Below are 14,592 nucleotides of genomic sequence, written 5' to 3'. Positions count from 1 at the left end.
TTACAATACAACAAGACTTCCATGTTTCTACTAAAGTCTCAGTCAACCTTTTTTTAAAACATTACAGCACTGTGGAGGTGATCTTAGAATTGCATTCATGGTACCGTTCACTCCAGAATGTGTTTCTCTAGCATTTTCTTTCTATCTCAAGATGCTGAAACTTAAGTAAACCTGGACAAACAAACATTTGTACTTAATAATTAGCAGCTGCTTTGGCTGCAGAAAAGTAGTCCTGATGGCATCACAACTTGATGCAAGAATTATGAAGCGTGTGGGCTAAAAAAAAGAAAGTAAGTAGAAAGCAACTCCTATCATCAATCATATACAGCATTTCCCACAGAACTTCTGTTTTCACTTCCAAAGTTTACAAAATACTCTTCTTGATTCTTCAGAATGTATGGAAAATATTTCATTGCAACATGGTCAAGAGATGATGTTTCCATTTCCTTAACAGTGTTGTCAATAAACAAGTGTGTTGTATTACATACACTGATCAAAGTTAAAAGTCATGGTATGACCCAAGACATGGAACATTTCACATCTCCAAGTGTCACAACATACGACCCTCAAAGCAGTGTAACACAGACTGCAGAACTGTCTGGAGAGGTCCCTTGCTACCAGTCCTACACAGGTAAAAAGGGATCTAGAGATATACCACCATCCTAATCCTTACCCTCTTGGCCTACACAGTTGCCTTACACAGTGGAAGCAGCAAGCTGGGACACGCAACTGGAACAACTTACTTTCAGCTGACTGCAACAGAGGAGGGATCAGTTTGCAGCTTACAACATTTTGGCTGATGGCACGCAAAAAGGAACTGTGTTTTCCTTGGAAACAAACCGTTGTGAAATAAAGCTGGCACTTTCAGCAACTACCCACACTGTCTTCCACAGATTCACAATGTTAGCATATGCTTGCTAATGGAACTAATAACCTATGCTCTAGACAGTACTTGATTGTTTATGAATGTGAGATCATCATTTATATCTTGTTTTGATGCTTAAAATTAACCAAAGGTGCTCACTGTGGGCAGCATGAATCCCTTTAGGTACTCCCTCTATTTTCTAACCATATCAGCTAAGCCTTCACAACAGGAAGACTGTTGCTGGCTACAGAAATTTTCAAAACATCCCACATAGCTAGCAATTAAAATAAACTTACTTCAGGTTGCCCTTTCTCTGAACTAAACTCTAATATTGTCAGGATTTGATAGGAAGAACAAATAATGAGTAGTAGCAAAGTAACTTCATTCTTTTACAGGCCTTCACTTGTTATTTTTCTTTCTGAAAATATTCTGAAGTCATCACTTGTCTTCGTGATAGCAGTCTTCAAAAATATAAATGTTTGCCTAGTCTTCATTTCTTTGTAGCAAAGCAAATGCATATGATGTGTGTACACACAGCAAGCCATGAGGAAAGCTGTGAATTTTCAGCACATCTTCTATTTCCAGTAGCTGAGGAATCACAGGTAACCCCAATGGCTTCCTTATGTTCCTTGGTCAGCTGCAGACAGAGAAAAGCACTCAGGCAGCAAGTGATTATCAAGCCTGTACCTATGGAACCTGTTTCACACTCTGACATAGTACAGCACCAGCCAAGAGCTGAACACCAAAGAGAAATACTGTTTGCAAAGGTTAGATAAGCCTCCAAAACATGGAAAGCTGAGCACAGAGCTTAGGCAAAAACTTTAGCTCACAAACACTGCTAAAATTGAATCTTTTACACACACACATGCCCTCATCACAAACTTCCAAACAGTAAATATTTCAAGAAAATCTACATTTCTTCCCTTATGGCTTTTCCAAAGAATGATTATGTAACACTCCAAGACCCTTTTAAAGAAAAATGCGGTAAATAATCAATTAAGTAAAGCCTTTCATTGCTATCCAGTTAACCTAGCCGTGTTGGGTTTCAGTTGAAAAGCTCAAACTCATTTGCAGGAAGCAGTAAAAGGTGATGACAAAGCTAGAAGCAAAGCAAGACTCATCACACCACCCTCTGGTATGACAGGTAGCCTCTTGTCCAGTGAATCCATATGTACTGCCAGTGCCTCTGACCGGAAACCCTTTTGTGAGACAGCCACATACAGAACTCATTCCTTCAGAACACAAGCAGGTTATTACAAAATGATTGCATACTAACCCTTACCCTCTTGGACTGCATGGTTGACTTATGCAGCGGAAGCAAAAAGCTGGGACATATGGTTGGAACCACTTCCTTTCTCATGGATGTACAGCACATCACTTTGTGACTTCTGCCACTTGTTTACCCAAAATTTGCTGTAACATCAAACTGGATCTTTTTACTTTGCAGGGGTAGCATTACACAAAACGTGTATCAAATAGTTACTATCAAAAATTTCTCTACTCAAAGAAAGAAAAATACCTCAAAAGAAGAATTAATAGTTCAGTTAAATAAAAGAGGATTGTACTGACAGACTTGATACACTTCTAGTTTTACATTCGAAATGGAAATATCTGGACACAGCAGCTGATTACAAGACAGTTTTCTAAATAATATACAGAACATCAACCCCATTTTCCTGGCTACTTTTCTTTCAGACCTCAACAATCCCTTCCACTGACATACCTACAGTCTTGTCTATTTTATGATATTTACATATTAGTAGAATTTAATATTCAAAAGTTTAGATGGGCTTATGCAAGCACATGAAACAACTGGCACTTAGGACTTTCCTCTTTTTACTTCAAAGCATAAAAACCAAACAAATTTTAGAAGTATTCCAACATTATTTGACAAAGCATCTCAAATCTATTTAGATTGCTATTACACAGCTATACCTCTTACTCTCAAGTTGAAATCATGGCATAGTTTTTCCAATCAATCAAGATAGTTTGAAAATCATATGATCTTCATATGATGTTACTAGGTCAGTAACACTGATCCTGTTCTTAAAGCATATGAAAAATACCAGAACATTGCAAAACCAAATATATTTTTAATAACCTTTGCAGGAATTGTATTATAACAGATATTCCAATTCAGTGACTGTTTGTGCTACCAGTAACTTTCTATATATGAATGATTCAATTTGATTCAATGTGATTACTCATATGTAAAGTTATTTTAGAGGCAACTCATTATTTAAATTTCATAAAGAAGATGAAGTAACTAAACAACTATAAAGACTTTTCTATGGCTTTTTCTTATGTAAAAGAATTTTTCAACAGATGTATCAAATAGAACTCTGGTTAAGAAAGTATAATAAACTATAAAATGTGTATTTTTACTAATGGTGTCTCTAAAAAATCTTTGAAGAATATTTCTTTTTCATACAAAAAATTTCTAAATCCAGAGCTGTACTTAACAGTGGCAGAATTCAATCTCTCTGATGAATGACTTAGTGAATTTATTTTTATTTTCTTGCTCATATTTTTATGTGTGTGTATATATATATCTTAACAGTGAAACATCTGTTTGTTCTGTGTTCTGACACAATTTACACCTAAGTAATGATGTAACAAAAATTAGAACTTGGCACCATTAACATTACTGATGCATTCACCTTGTCCTCAACCACAATGTCTCCTAGACACAATAAAGGTGTAGCCAAAGATTTATCCTGCCAATAAGATATAGTTATAGGTCCCATGAAGATTACTGACACTGAAGTACCAAATATGTACTGGCCTTGGACTTAGCAGATAACATGCCAGTTTTGCAACACATTCAAGTTGACAATAAATCAGCATCACAGTTCAAATAACAGGAAAATATACCTTAGAGGAATTCTTTCTGTTAAAACATTCCACTTTTGAGTTAGCTATTAAATGGTAATGATCATAATGGACTAGGTAGTAGGGGGTTTTGTGTCTGAAACGTGCAGACATTTTACTGTAAGTTTATTTTTAAAAAACTGATATGATTTTCAACTGCACAGTATTTTTCCATTAAATCCATTTTCTTTAAAAAAAAAGAAAAGAAAATAAACAAAAGATGTTTTAGTAGCAATTTCATTACGAATTATACTCATTTTCTCTATCCAAACTGTATGCAAACAATTCTACGGCCTCCATAACTCCTCCCTTTTGTGAATAAAGAAACCCAGTAGTGATGGAAAGCTAGAGAGAGCAAAGTGCACAAGTTAAGTACTGCTTACTAAAGTGTAAATGTATTTTTTCTCTCCCTTTCAGAACTATCTCAATGCTTACCACCAGCAATTCCATTCTAAGAAGTTTGTTAAGAGGGCCTCGATTTATCAGGGTGTATGGTTTGTAACTATTTTTTTCAAGCACCCCTTTGAACTTCTTTTCAATTTTCTGTTTTTGATGATAGTCATGCTGACAACTTTTTTTGGTCCATCAAATTCTGTAGTACAATTACATGAATTTACTTTTAATAAATTACCATCTTTGCATATATCAGTCAAACCATGAAGACTAAACACTTGCAAATAAAATGCATTATTAATTTAATTGTCACAGCCTATTTAGCTAGCTTCTATTAGTATTTGATATAATATGCAATGTATCAGAGGGCAGAATCAAATTCAAAACATAAAGAATAAACTGATTATATTGTCCTAGAGAAATTAAAAAATAGCAAGCTTGCAAAATTATAATCAAGGCATTAATGTTTTACATAGGTAAGAAAACTATGTAACTTAATTTATATGTTTATGCCCAAAGTGAGAGTTTAACACACAGAAGAAGGATTTCTTTGGTTCCTAAAGCCATTAAAAGGCATCAAACTTTCTCATAATAGGAGAGGAAAGGTGGAAAGGAAAGCAACAGTGGTTTGGTATTTACTGCAATTGTTCATGTGGCTTAAACATCCCCCATCCCCAGTGAGGGACTGCTACTAGAAATTTATATTGTTGTTGTAGCTCTACCACTACTGTTTGATGCTGCTCTACATTAAGCTGAAGTGCCAGCGGAAAAGGTGCTGTGGAAAAGAAATACTCAAAAGATGGATGAAGAAATTAGGGAAGAAGAGGGCATGAAGCCACTCCATCTCCACCCGCCTATGCTGGAGGCAAAGCCTCCCCAGCTGTGCCTGCAGGCGGGACAGGGAGGCTGCAGGCCTCAGCAGGGCTCCTCTGCTCCTTGGGCAGCCAGGGCCTGTAAGCCTGCCACCCTCCTCCTCCTCCTCCTCCTCCTCCTCATGCCATGCTGGCCAGCCAGCCAGAAAGCCTTGAAGGAAGGAACAGGGAAAGCGGCCACAGCCGGGAGGCTTTCAGAACAAAACACCCAAAGAAAAGCCAGCAATAACTGATTTAGTTGTAGCATCCTGCTTGTTTAGGAATTCATTTCAAGATGATCATCGCTGAAAATATGCCTCTCAGGCTAAGATACTACATTTGGAAATCTATTGTATGTATCCTTTATTGTGCACATATTCACTAGGGTAATACAAGTTATCTCTGCATTGTATTTATGATGACTGTACAGTAAGTACCGCCTTGTAAAAGAATATATTGGTATTGAATGCTTCCAGTTATAAAATAAGCCACCAGAGCAAAACACTTTGTAATTGTGGTGCTACGACAAAAGATAATCAACATAAACTTTATTGTGATATCTGCTTTGATGAAATTGTAATTATTTTTTCAATGCATCATTGTGTATTTTAGATTAAATAGAAGATCTCAAAACTCTTGAATAATCACATGTTAGGGAAATTCTGGTTAAGCCCTTTGTAGAGGAAATCTCTTTAAAAATAAAAGCACCACCTAAATTGGGGCTTAGTCAAACTACGACATATATGGGGTGTTAATTTAAAACCCTACTCTTAGGTCCCTCTGTGATTTAAGCATGACAAACTTGTGAGGAATGGGTCTAATTGCCCACAATTTCCATTGTCTTTAACAAGAAATGAACATGGCTCAGAAAAAGCTTTGCTGTGTTCTGCTACAGCTCCTATCATTTATTTTCCTCTTTTTTCATATCAAAACCAGAAAATACTCTTTATTTATGAAAGCCTACCCCAAGAATGAGTTACAAGGCAGTAATACTTGAAACAGTATCAAGTATCCAGCAATGAACACCTCCATCTACCCAGGCTGAAAGAGAATATGCCATCCTCTGGCTATCCAAAACACATCAATTTTCTAGTTGGCCCAAAGATTCAATGAAATAGCAATAGCTAAGCCACAACACACCAAATAAATCAGAAGGAAAATCTGTTTATCTGCAAACCAAGTGCCATGGATTTGTAAAACACAGTTATATTTTAAACCGCATAAAAAACAACCTGCTTGCAAACAAAGAGAATAAGTAGCTATGTACAGCTTGAAAAAACAACTTTATTCATTTTAAAAACAGTGAAAATGCCAAATCTCCCTTCCTGCCCAAGAACACTTGAGGAAACTTTCTTTTTGATTCCTCTGGGGCTTTGACCACTTAGAAAGTAATTTTATAAACCTATGAGCCTCAAAGCCAGCAAGAAAAAAACAAAAATGGGAAAAAAAATTAGATTTTGTACTGACAGGGACATTTACAACTATGAAAGTTTGAAAAAAATATCACCTGCCAAAAAAAAGCCCCAAAAGGTGCAAATCCTACACCCTTTACATGGAATGTCTTTCTACAGACATGTCACAAGCACCATGACAGCAGTGCACTTAAGCATGTTGGATCTCTCTTGGAGTTGAGTTAAAAATCCAGATGGCTTCATTATGGGTAAGCTAAATATTCTAGAAAAGATCTCCACATAGTGTACAAGATACATTGAAAAAGAATTTTAAAGCAGTTTACCTTTCTTTGGGTGTGCCAACTCCATGTTTGCCCAGTAAATGAGTATTCAAATGCTTCTTCATCACAAATGCCACCCTGTCAAACAAAAAGCAAATGAGAAAGATAATTTGATAAAACTTTTCTTTTTTTCTGTTTTGAGCATGCACTTGAACATATTTCATTGAAGGCAGTCCTTAAAAAATCCCTCCTCTGCTAGGATGTGACTTAGATTGGGGAGTCTATTCTGTAACAACAGGCTTCCCTCATTTTGCAGTCCCTTGGCTTTTTCTCTTACAAGTCCCAACCATACATCATTAGACAAAGAATGGAAAACCTGTTTCTGCTTCCCTCTGCAAATTAGAATATCTCACACATTATACTGATAATATAATCTATTTTACCTAAAGAACATTGTCTGATGTTATAAAGTAATACAGTTATAGTTACACCTTAGAATTTATTTAAGCCTAATGGGCCCATCTTGCAACCTTTCTTCATACAGGTAGTTCCATTGTTTTTAATGAGAAACATGAAAAAACAGCAAGATAAGATTCTTTAATCACTGCTTATGCCTGGTCAAACTTCATTGTATTAATTATTTAAAGAGATACACATAGAAACAAATTAATAGTCTTAGTTATTTTATAGCCTTGTGGAAAAAAAAGGATGAAAAACGTGAAGCACATGTTCATGAATAAACTGTGAGCAGGAATATTGTTCAAACTGGCAAGACATTCTTCAAAGCACCAACAGCAGCAACAAAATTCTTACTACCTGGCATCATGTTTCTACCAAACCAAACACAGATAATTTACATTAATTTTGGTGATATATGTAATGAAACAGATATAAGCCTATCAAGGACTATTCTTCTGCTGATAAGACCATAACATCAATTTAATTATGTCATGTGACTGCTTCAAACAATTTCGATATCAGACTGAAGCTTCAAACTAAAATGGTTCTCTCGATAAGCAAAAATTTTACTGCTGCAACTTTCAGTGTGAAAAGGGCTTGCAAACATTTTTGTTAATTATGTATTACAGCTGTCCTTCATAAAGTTAATTACTAATAGCTGAAAGGCAATAGACTCTATTTGCATATGTACATGAAAGGCATGACATATGCAAAAATATGATTTTAATTAGCATTCCATGATATGAAGGGCTACAAATCAAACTGGCATGTTATAAGATTTTTAACATTAAACGCTGAATTCATCTGGACGTGTTTGCAGTAATGGACAATGGAAGGACTGTAAAACACCAGCACTATGGGGTATAACAGCCACAAAAGCAAAGAGACAGTACTTTTCTTTTACAATTACGTTAATTTAGCTTTTCCGTGTCTGATCTTCTTTGGGCACTTGCAGATTATTATGGAGAATCTCTCCCATGCATCCCTTAAGGTTTAAGAATATAATACTGTCTTATTTAAATGATATAAATTTCCCTATTTTTTACAAAAATACACTAAAAAAGTATCCTAAATATTTCCCCCCACCCAACTCATTTATGGCATCATAACCATTACAACTGTGAATAATCTATTACACCATTATCATCATTACTATGCAAGTACCATCAAAATTACTGTACTTAAAGAAAAAAATTGTAACAAAATAAAATGTGTTCTAATAAAAGCATAAGGCATACAAAATGTACTGCCCTTGCAAAAGTAGTATTTCCACACAGCTGTGGAAGGTACCAAACATATTTTCATTTAGTAATACCTGTATTTCCTGTTACAAATTTTCATTTCCCCCTTCTCTAAAAGAAAAATAAACTCAATGAAATTACTGTGAAAGGGCAATGTGCAATCGGAGCTGCAAAGTGATATTTTGCTATTTGCATGGAATATAAAGATCCCAACCAGTTACACAGTATGTCAGAGAAGCACTTTTTGATTTCTGAGCCCATTTAAAGCTTCCAAACAAAGGCTGACCATTGTATATACTACACAACTGCAGGGGATACAGATAGACATACTTTTCTGCAAAATCAAAGACAAAGGCATTGGTAATAACATGAAGCAATTAATCTTGCATTCTGCCTCCTCTCTGTTGCATCTATGTTCCAGCAACCACTTTGCTGCTGTTACACAGCACAAATAGAATGAACCCTCAGTTCACATCTCAGCACCTGCTAACATTTTACACTTTTAATGCAAGGCTCAAAGACTTCAGACTTGAGGAGTTCATGATGCCTCAGTGCAAGTCTGGAGCACTCTGCATAGTTCAGGGTCAGCTCCTAACCTTAGAAAATCAGACCTTAAAAATAAAAGCAGAGTTGCTATTTTCATAAAAAGCTGAGAATAAGATTTTAAAAATTACCAACAGAGACAGGAATTATTAAAACAAGAGGCAAAGTCTAAATAACCTTGTTTGGATGCTGAGTTTAAGGACCGCCCATTAAAACAAACAAACAAACCCACAGAGACAAGTGGATTGGAAGACAAAGGAGACTATTTGGTTTTGTTTACTAAATACTGCAGGTGATTTTCAGAAAGGTAGTGGCAGTGTTTGCTGGCTTTACAAAAGAACCACAAAAATGTTTTCCATACATTCATTAACTCTAAGTTTCCAAGTAATTAATGGTTTAGTAGTCAAAAAATAATGGGTTTATCTACGTTATTTATCTCTGCTGAGATAAATCAGTTATTCCCAAGCTACTACTAGAATAGACATGACTTAGCCTTGGCCTTTTAAATTAATCTTAAGAAAAGTTTGACTGGCACCTATAAGGACTCTCTGAGTGAATGCTTTTGATTACTGCACTGATATATCTTCAAATCAAAAGGAATCTTTCCATCAGCAATTGGCAAGCACCAATTCAGGCTTCACCAAATTTCTCATTTCTTGTTTTTAGTTCCAGTGGAAGTATAAACAGTCAAATGCTGAAAACTAACTAGTTTCAGGAGCACATCAAAAAGGAGTAGAAAAAACCTGTAATTGCAGTGCTCTACTGTGTTCAAATACATGCAAACCAAGCCATAGAGGTCTGGAACCAGTTTTACAAACTCTAATCTGGACAAATTCATCCTCAACCCACATGAGGTCAAGAAGTCACAGCCCAGCTGCTCTCCTGCGGGTCAGGTCTCGACAGGCAGAAATGTGTAGCCTATACATCCAAGTCCTGGTGACCGGGAGCTCCCTTCATTTGGTAGGAAGACTACTAGAAGCCTCCTCTTAAAGTGGAACAAGTTAGTATTTCTTTTGCTGACAGTAGTATTATGTTAGGTTAACTTTTTTAGCAACTTTCAACTAGTCTGGCTTCAAAACCGGCAACATCCTCAGTCATACACTTTATGTGAAACTACAGGATAAGTTAAAGACAAGTTTAAAAATTACACAGAACTTTAGATTAGCATCTTCATTCCCTATAGACAACTTTTTGCACACAAACTATAAATAAAAATTACTTTAAATCATAAATACATGAGCACCTTTCCCAAAATAAGTCTGCAGAATATTCTGGTTTCCTTTCAGAAGAGTTGTGGTTTGTAGGAACATTACCACTCATATTCCATGGCAATCTTCATACAGTGTTTGGACTCTTTCTCAGAATGTCTGTAACTGATTTAGGAGCCTCTATAGCTTTGTCAGTTATAAAAGCACATTTTAAAGCACAAAAGAAACAAAGGGACTTCTAATTCTGGGAATAAAGAAACATATTGGATAATCTTTACTTCCACTTTTTATTCTAGTGTAATACAAAATTTTCAGCATGTACAGTGTTTATCATCACAGTACCCAAGGAATAGAAATAATCTGTCATGTATTGTCTGTTTTCTGTTTTCTCTGTGGGGAGAGAACTGTTCTCTGTGAAGTATCTTGCTTTGAGAGGGCAAAAGATTCTAATTTTTGTTACGTTTTGAATCCATAATAACTCTTTCCTTTTGAATAAGTACATTGCTGGGTTAGTGAAAAGCCTAAAAAAACCAGAACCAAACACACAACACACACATACAAACCAAAACAAGCATTCTGGGCCATAAAGTCATGAAACCTGTTATTCCCTGTGTCTTTACCAAGTGCTCAGCCTTGGCCTAGTTCTAAGGAAGGAGCTACATCTTACCTCTACCAGAAAGTCACTCGAAGCCATGGTGACAGACCAGTCATTTTCTAACTGCACATAACTGTTGAGGAGGACCAGCACAGGAATTTATTTTTGTAGGACTCTACAAAAAAGGTATCGAGCACCTGAAGAGCAATTTTAAATCACTTCTCCGTGGATACATTGCTCTCTGCAACTGCTCTTGGAGAATTTATCTTACAGACAACAATGTTCAATGACAACAGGAAAGTCCAGGAGAATAACAATGAATATCTAGCCTTTATTCATATTCTCAATATCCTTTACATCTCCTTTAAACTGTCCAAAATCTCTTTATGCACAAATTTAACACTGGGAATACAGGTAAGCTAGTGCATAACCCAAGTACATAGGATGCTTTAAAAAGTTGCTTGAGAGCCTTTAAAAAAAACCAAAATCAAACCCATAAACAATTCCAAGAATTTAGTGTTTTGTTTTAGCATAGGTTTCAGGCACACAGAAAGGATGAATGTTTTACCATTTTGGATGAATCAGCTGGGAGATCTGACAGCATCAGGGAATAACAAGGAAAAGGATCTCAAACTTTTATACATCATCACAGAAAACAATGAAATAATACATTATCCTGTTCACATCAGGTTTTGTTTTTCATGAGATGTGCTTGAATTTCTGTCCTTGTATCTTCACTTGAGGTAAGAAACCAGAAAATCAAGGCAAGCTTCACAGATGATGGCAAGAAGAGGGACTGGGATACATTCAGGCAAGTAAATAATAATGTGGAATCTATGGCTCTTACCACCTTAATGAAGCATTCTTAGTGTGTCTCCAAAAACACTAGAAACCCTAATTGTTTGTAGTTGAATCTGTGGTTCACATGGAGCTATGCCAACAGGGGTAGCAACCAGTAGGAGAAAGAAATAGGGCATTTTCTCAAGAAATACCAGGATGCACTTGTATTTCAGAATGCTCAGTAACACTTCCATATGTCATTACAGATTTTTGCAAGCACTTGAATTGTGCATGTTCTACCCATAAAAGCAGAGCTTCACACATTTAAATCAGCATTCAAATAGTATTTAAACAGTGCACATGAACCAAAAAACTTCAAGTTTTTTAATTCTCCAAATTATATAAAAAATTGCTACCCAAATCTCATTTCTTTACCAGGATTTTGTATTCATCAGGCTAACTTCAGGAACAAGACCGCAGAGGCAAATGCAGAACTGTCCATAAAGCAATGGTTTTCTATGAACGAGTAAGCTTTTCTTTCCATGCATCAAAAGTCTAAATTCCTGAGAATTTCTTCAAGTCCATCATTTGTGGATGTTTGCCGATTTTGAAGGGTCCAGACCGGGGCTCTGATAACTCTCTTGCATGACTGCGCGCAAGGGACTCAATTTAAAAGAAAGTATCTGGCAGGGCAGAGTCTGGTGTGGAAGATATCCAGTAGTCTGAAAGGCTTCATGCCCTTTGTGACAAGATGTCAGGTTCAAGTAAATATCTGGCAGGGTGAAGTCTAATGTAGAAAACATCCAAATATCTGAAAAACTTCACGCCCTCTATGACAGGACATCAAGTCCTAGAACCCAGCATAGGATAGATGGGGTTTTCTCCAGACTTATTTACTAGCCAAATGAAGCAGGTCTTATTACTTCCAAATAAAGGAGATGGTTATTCTTTGTGGGTTTAAAAAAAGAAAATCAATAACATTTCAAAAGGTGAACAAGTCATGCGTGATCACGCGTCTGCGATGCTGTGACACGCTGCCTTCTACTCCCTGCTGACCCCATGTGTCAAAGAAGGATATGGCTGCTCCATGCTCCACCTTCATCAACACTGCTAATTAAACTGGGAGGCAAAACATATCCATCCATCCACATGTCAAGCGTGTGTGACTTGGCAGAATGGAAAACTCAAACCTTTCCTCTTGAAAAGAGAAACCAAAAGAGGTAAATGAAGACAACTTTGCTATCACTAATAAGATAAGAATCCAGATTACCATGGGAAGATATCATGGTAATTCATGGAACCTAAAGACCAACATAACTTTTGAATTTCTGAGAGCTACCAGCCTTTCTGTTTCAATTTGGGGTGGTTTTGAGGGTGTTGTTTTTGTTGGGGGGAGTTTACAATTTTGCATGCAGTAACCAGGTATGTTTCTTAATTATTTATTGTCTTCTTTTCCATGGAGAAGTTTTGCTACTGAAGTTTAAAATCCAACACTGTGGTTGGGTTTTAAACTTCAAGTGGTTTTTATGTTACTATGAAATCATCAATGCAAGGACTACAACCTTTTCTTCTAAAAATACCTCCTCTCTTTTTTACTGTTACTTGTAACAAGCTAGCAATGAAGCCAAGCTGCCCAAAAAATAAAAACAACTTGTATCATCAGCATACCTGCACACAGCTAGCACCCAAGGTAGACTTGAGGATCACAGCAGCTACTGTTCCTGCCTTGTTTTGAACAGGATGACAGACAACAGGATTGTCAATGTGCTGTTCAATGACCTGCATCAATCTCAAGAATAATTTACTGCTATATCAGACAGATCATTATGGATGAGTTGCACGCTATCAATCAATCAATCGACTGTGTTGTTCCTGCATATTCCTGCATCTATCAACCAGAAGAGAGAGACATCCCTCAACATATTCTTGTTGCTCTCTGCCACCAGTCTGCTATTCTCAAGATGGCAAAGAATTATTAGCCCCATGGCCATAAAGTAGTAGCAACTGGCACAATTATCTCCTCTTACATATTTCTGGCAGAAGAGATCTGGGTACAAAGAAAGAGCTAATTAAATAGAGCAGAAAGCATCCTTTACCATTCCACTTAAGCTTATCATGCCATCCAAAGCTGTTGTGTCTTGTCACCATCCCACTTTTAGGAGACATATGTTATAATATAAACCGACCAGGACAGAAATTTAGTCTATTGTTGCAAGAACCGTGACAAAAAAAAAAGGGAATTCACTGGCAGTATCACATCATTTCCACCCCCATGAGGGAGCTCAGTTACCTATGTGTCTCCCCTGAAGTTACTTATTTTTTAATTGAAATCAAAAAGGTTTCCTGCAAGTTAGCCTAGGGTCCATTCTGAACTTTTTTGGTTTGAAGGTATTGTTTTATTTTTAATACAAAAAGCACCTTTCAATGACACCTGCATAACTAAGCCATGTCCAGCCAGTGATAATTATCATTAACATAAAAGTGAGTTGAAACTTAAGAGCGGAACTGTGAACTTTTATATTTGGAGACACAATAACAAATGTTAACTGTAAGTAAACAAATGGCACACTGCTTTTATTTGCTAAAAGAACAAACTTAAAATAGTTAAACATTGACAAAACCTTTAAAGTCAGGTGTTTGCTCTGTCAGAAAATCACCTTACAAATATATGAGAAAATTAGTACCACTATAAGAAATGTTTGTTTCAATATTCAGAGAAGTTAATGAATGTTAAGTGATAATGGTAGACAGCAGCAGTATGTAATTAGATTTCTAAACACATCTTACCAAATCACTTCTAAGCTAAAAGAATCACATGTTCTATTAATTTTCATTGGTTATTGAGCATCTGTAACTGTCACCTCTAACAGGTGTTTGGTAATCTAACAGCTGCACTGAGTGCTAAAAAAAAAAAAAAAAAAAAATCACAATGTGCTTTCTCTAGTGCTGCTATCAGCCTCTCAAGTCTCTCAAGTCTACCACAATGCAGAACCTCTTATCCTGCAGTCTGAAACGCAACCCTAGGTTTGGTGTTGGGAGTGCCTTGCATTTAAGAGAGATTAATACAAACATCCAAAACCAGGACATCACCAAAAAACACACCTGCCCTGCTAA

At 36.3% G+C, this 14,592-nt stretch overlaps 1 protein-coding gene across 2 annotated transcripts in view; it reads right to left on the bottom strand.

The window, feature by feature from the left end:
* The window catches only part of ZNF407 (zinc finger protein 407), a 333,798-nt gene that overhangs the window by 196,669 nt on the left and 122,537 nt on the right, over positions 1-14,592 (bottom strand). For both annotated transcript variants that reach the window (XM_063397531.1, XM_063397534.1), the window contains exon 4: positions 6,716-6,790. In XM_063397531.1, coding sequence (XP_063253601.1) covers positions 6,716-6,790 — 75 coding nt within the window. The remainder of the gene's footprint in view (positions 1-6,715; positions 6,791-14,592) is intronic.

The sequence above is a fragment of the Prinia subflava genome, chromosome 1 (assembly GCF_021018805.1).
Source record: "Prinia subflava isolate CZ2003 ecotype Zambia chromosome 1, Cam_Psub_1.2, whole genome shotgun sequence".
NCBI classification, from domain to species: domain Eukaryota; kingdom Metazoa; phylum Chordata; class Aves; order Passeriformes; family Cisticolidae; genus Prinia; species Prinia subflava.
Note: the sequence above shows the minus strand (reverse complement) of the source record. Positions and strands in the feature narration are given on the sequence as shown.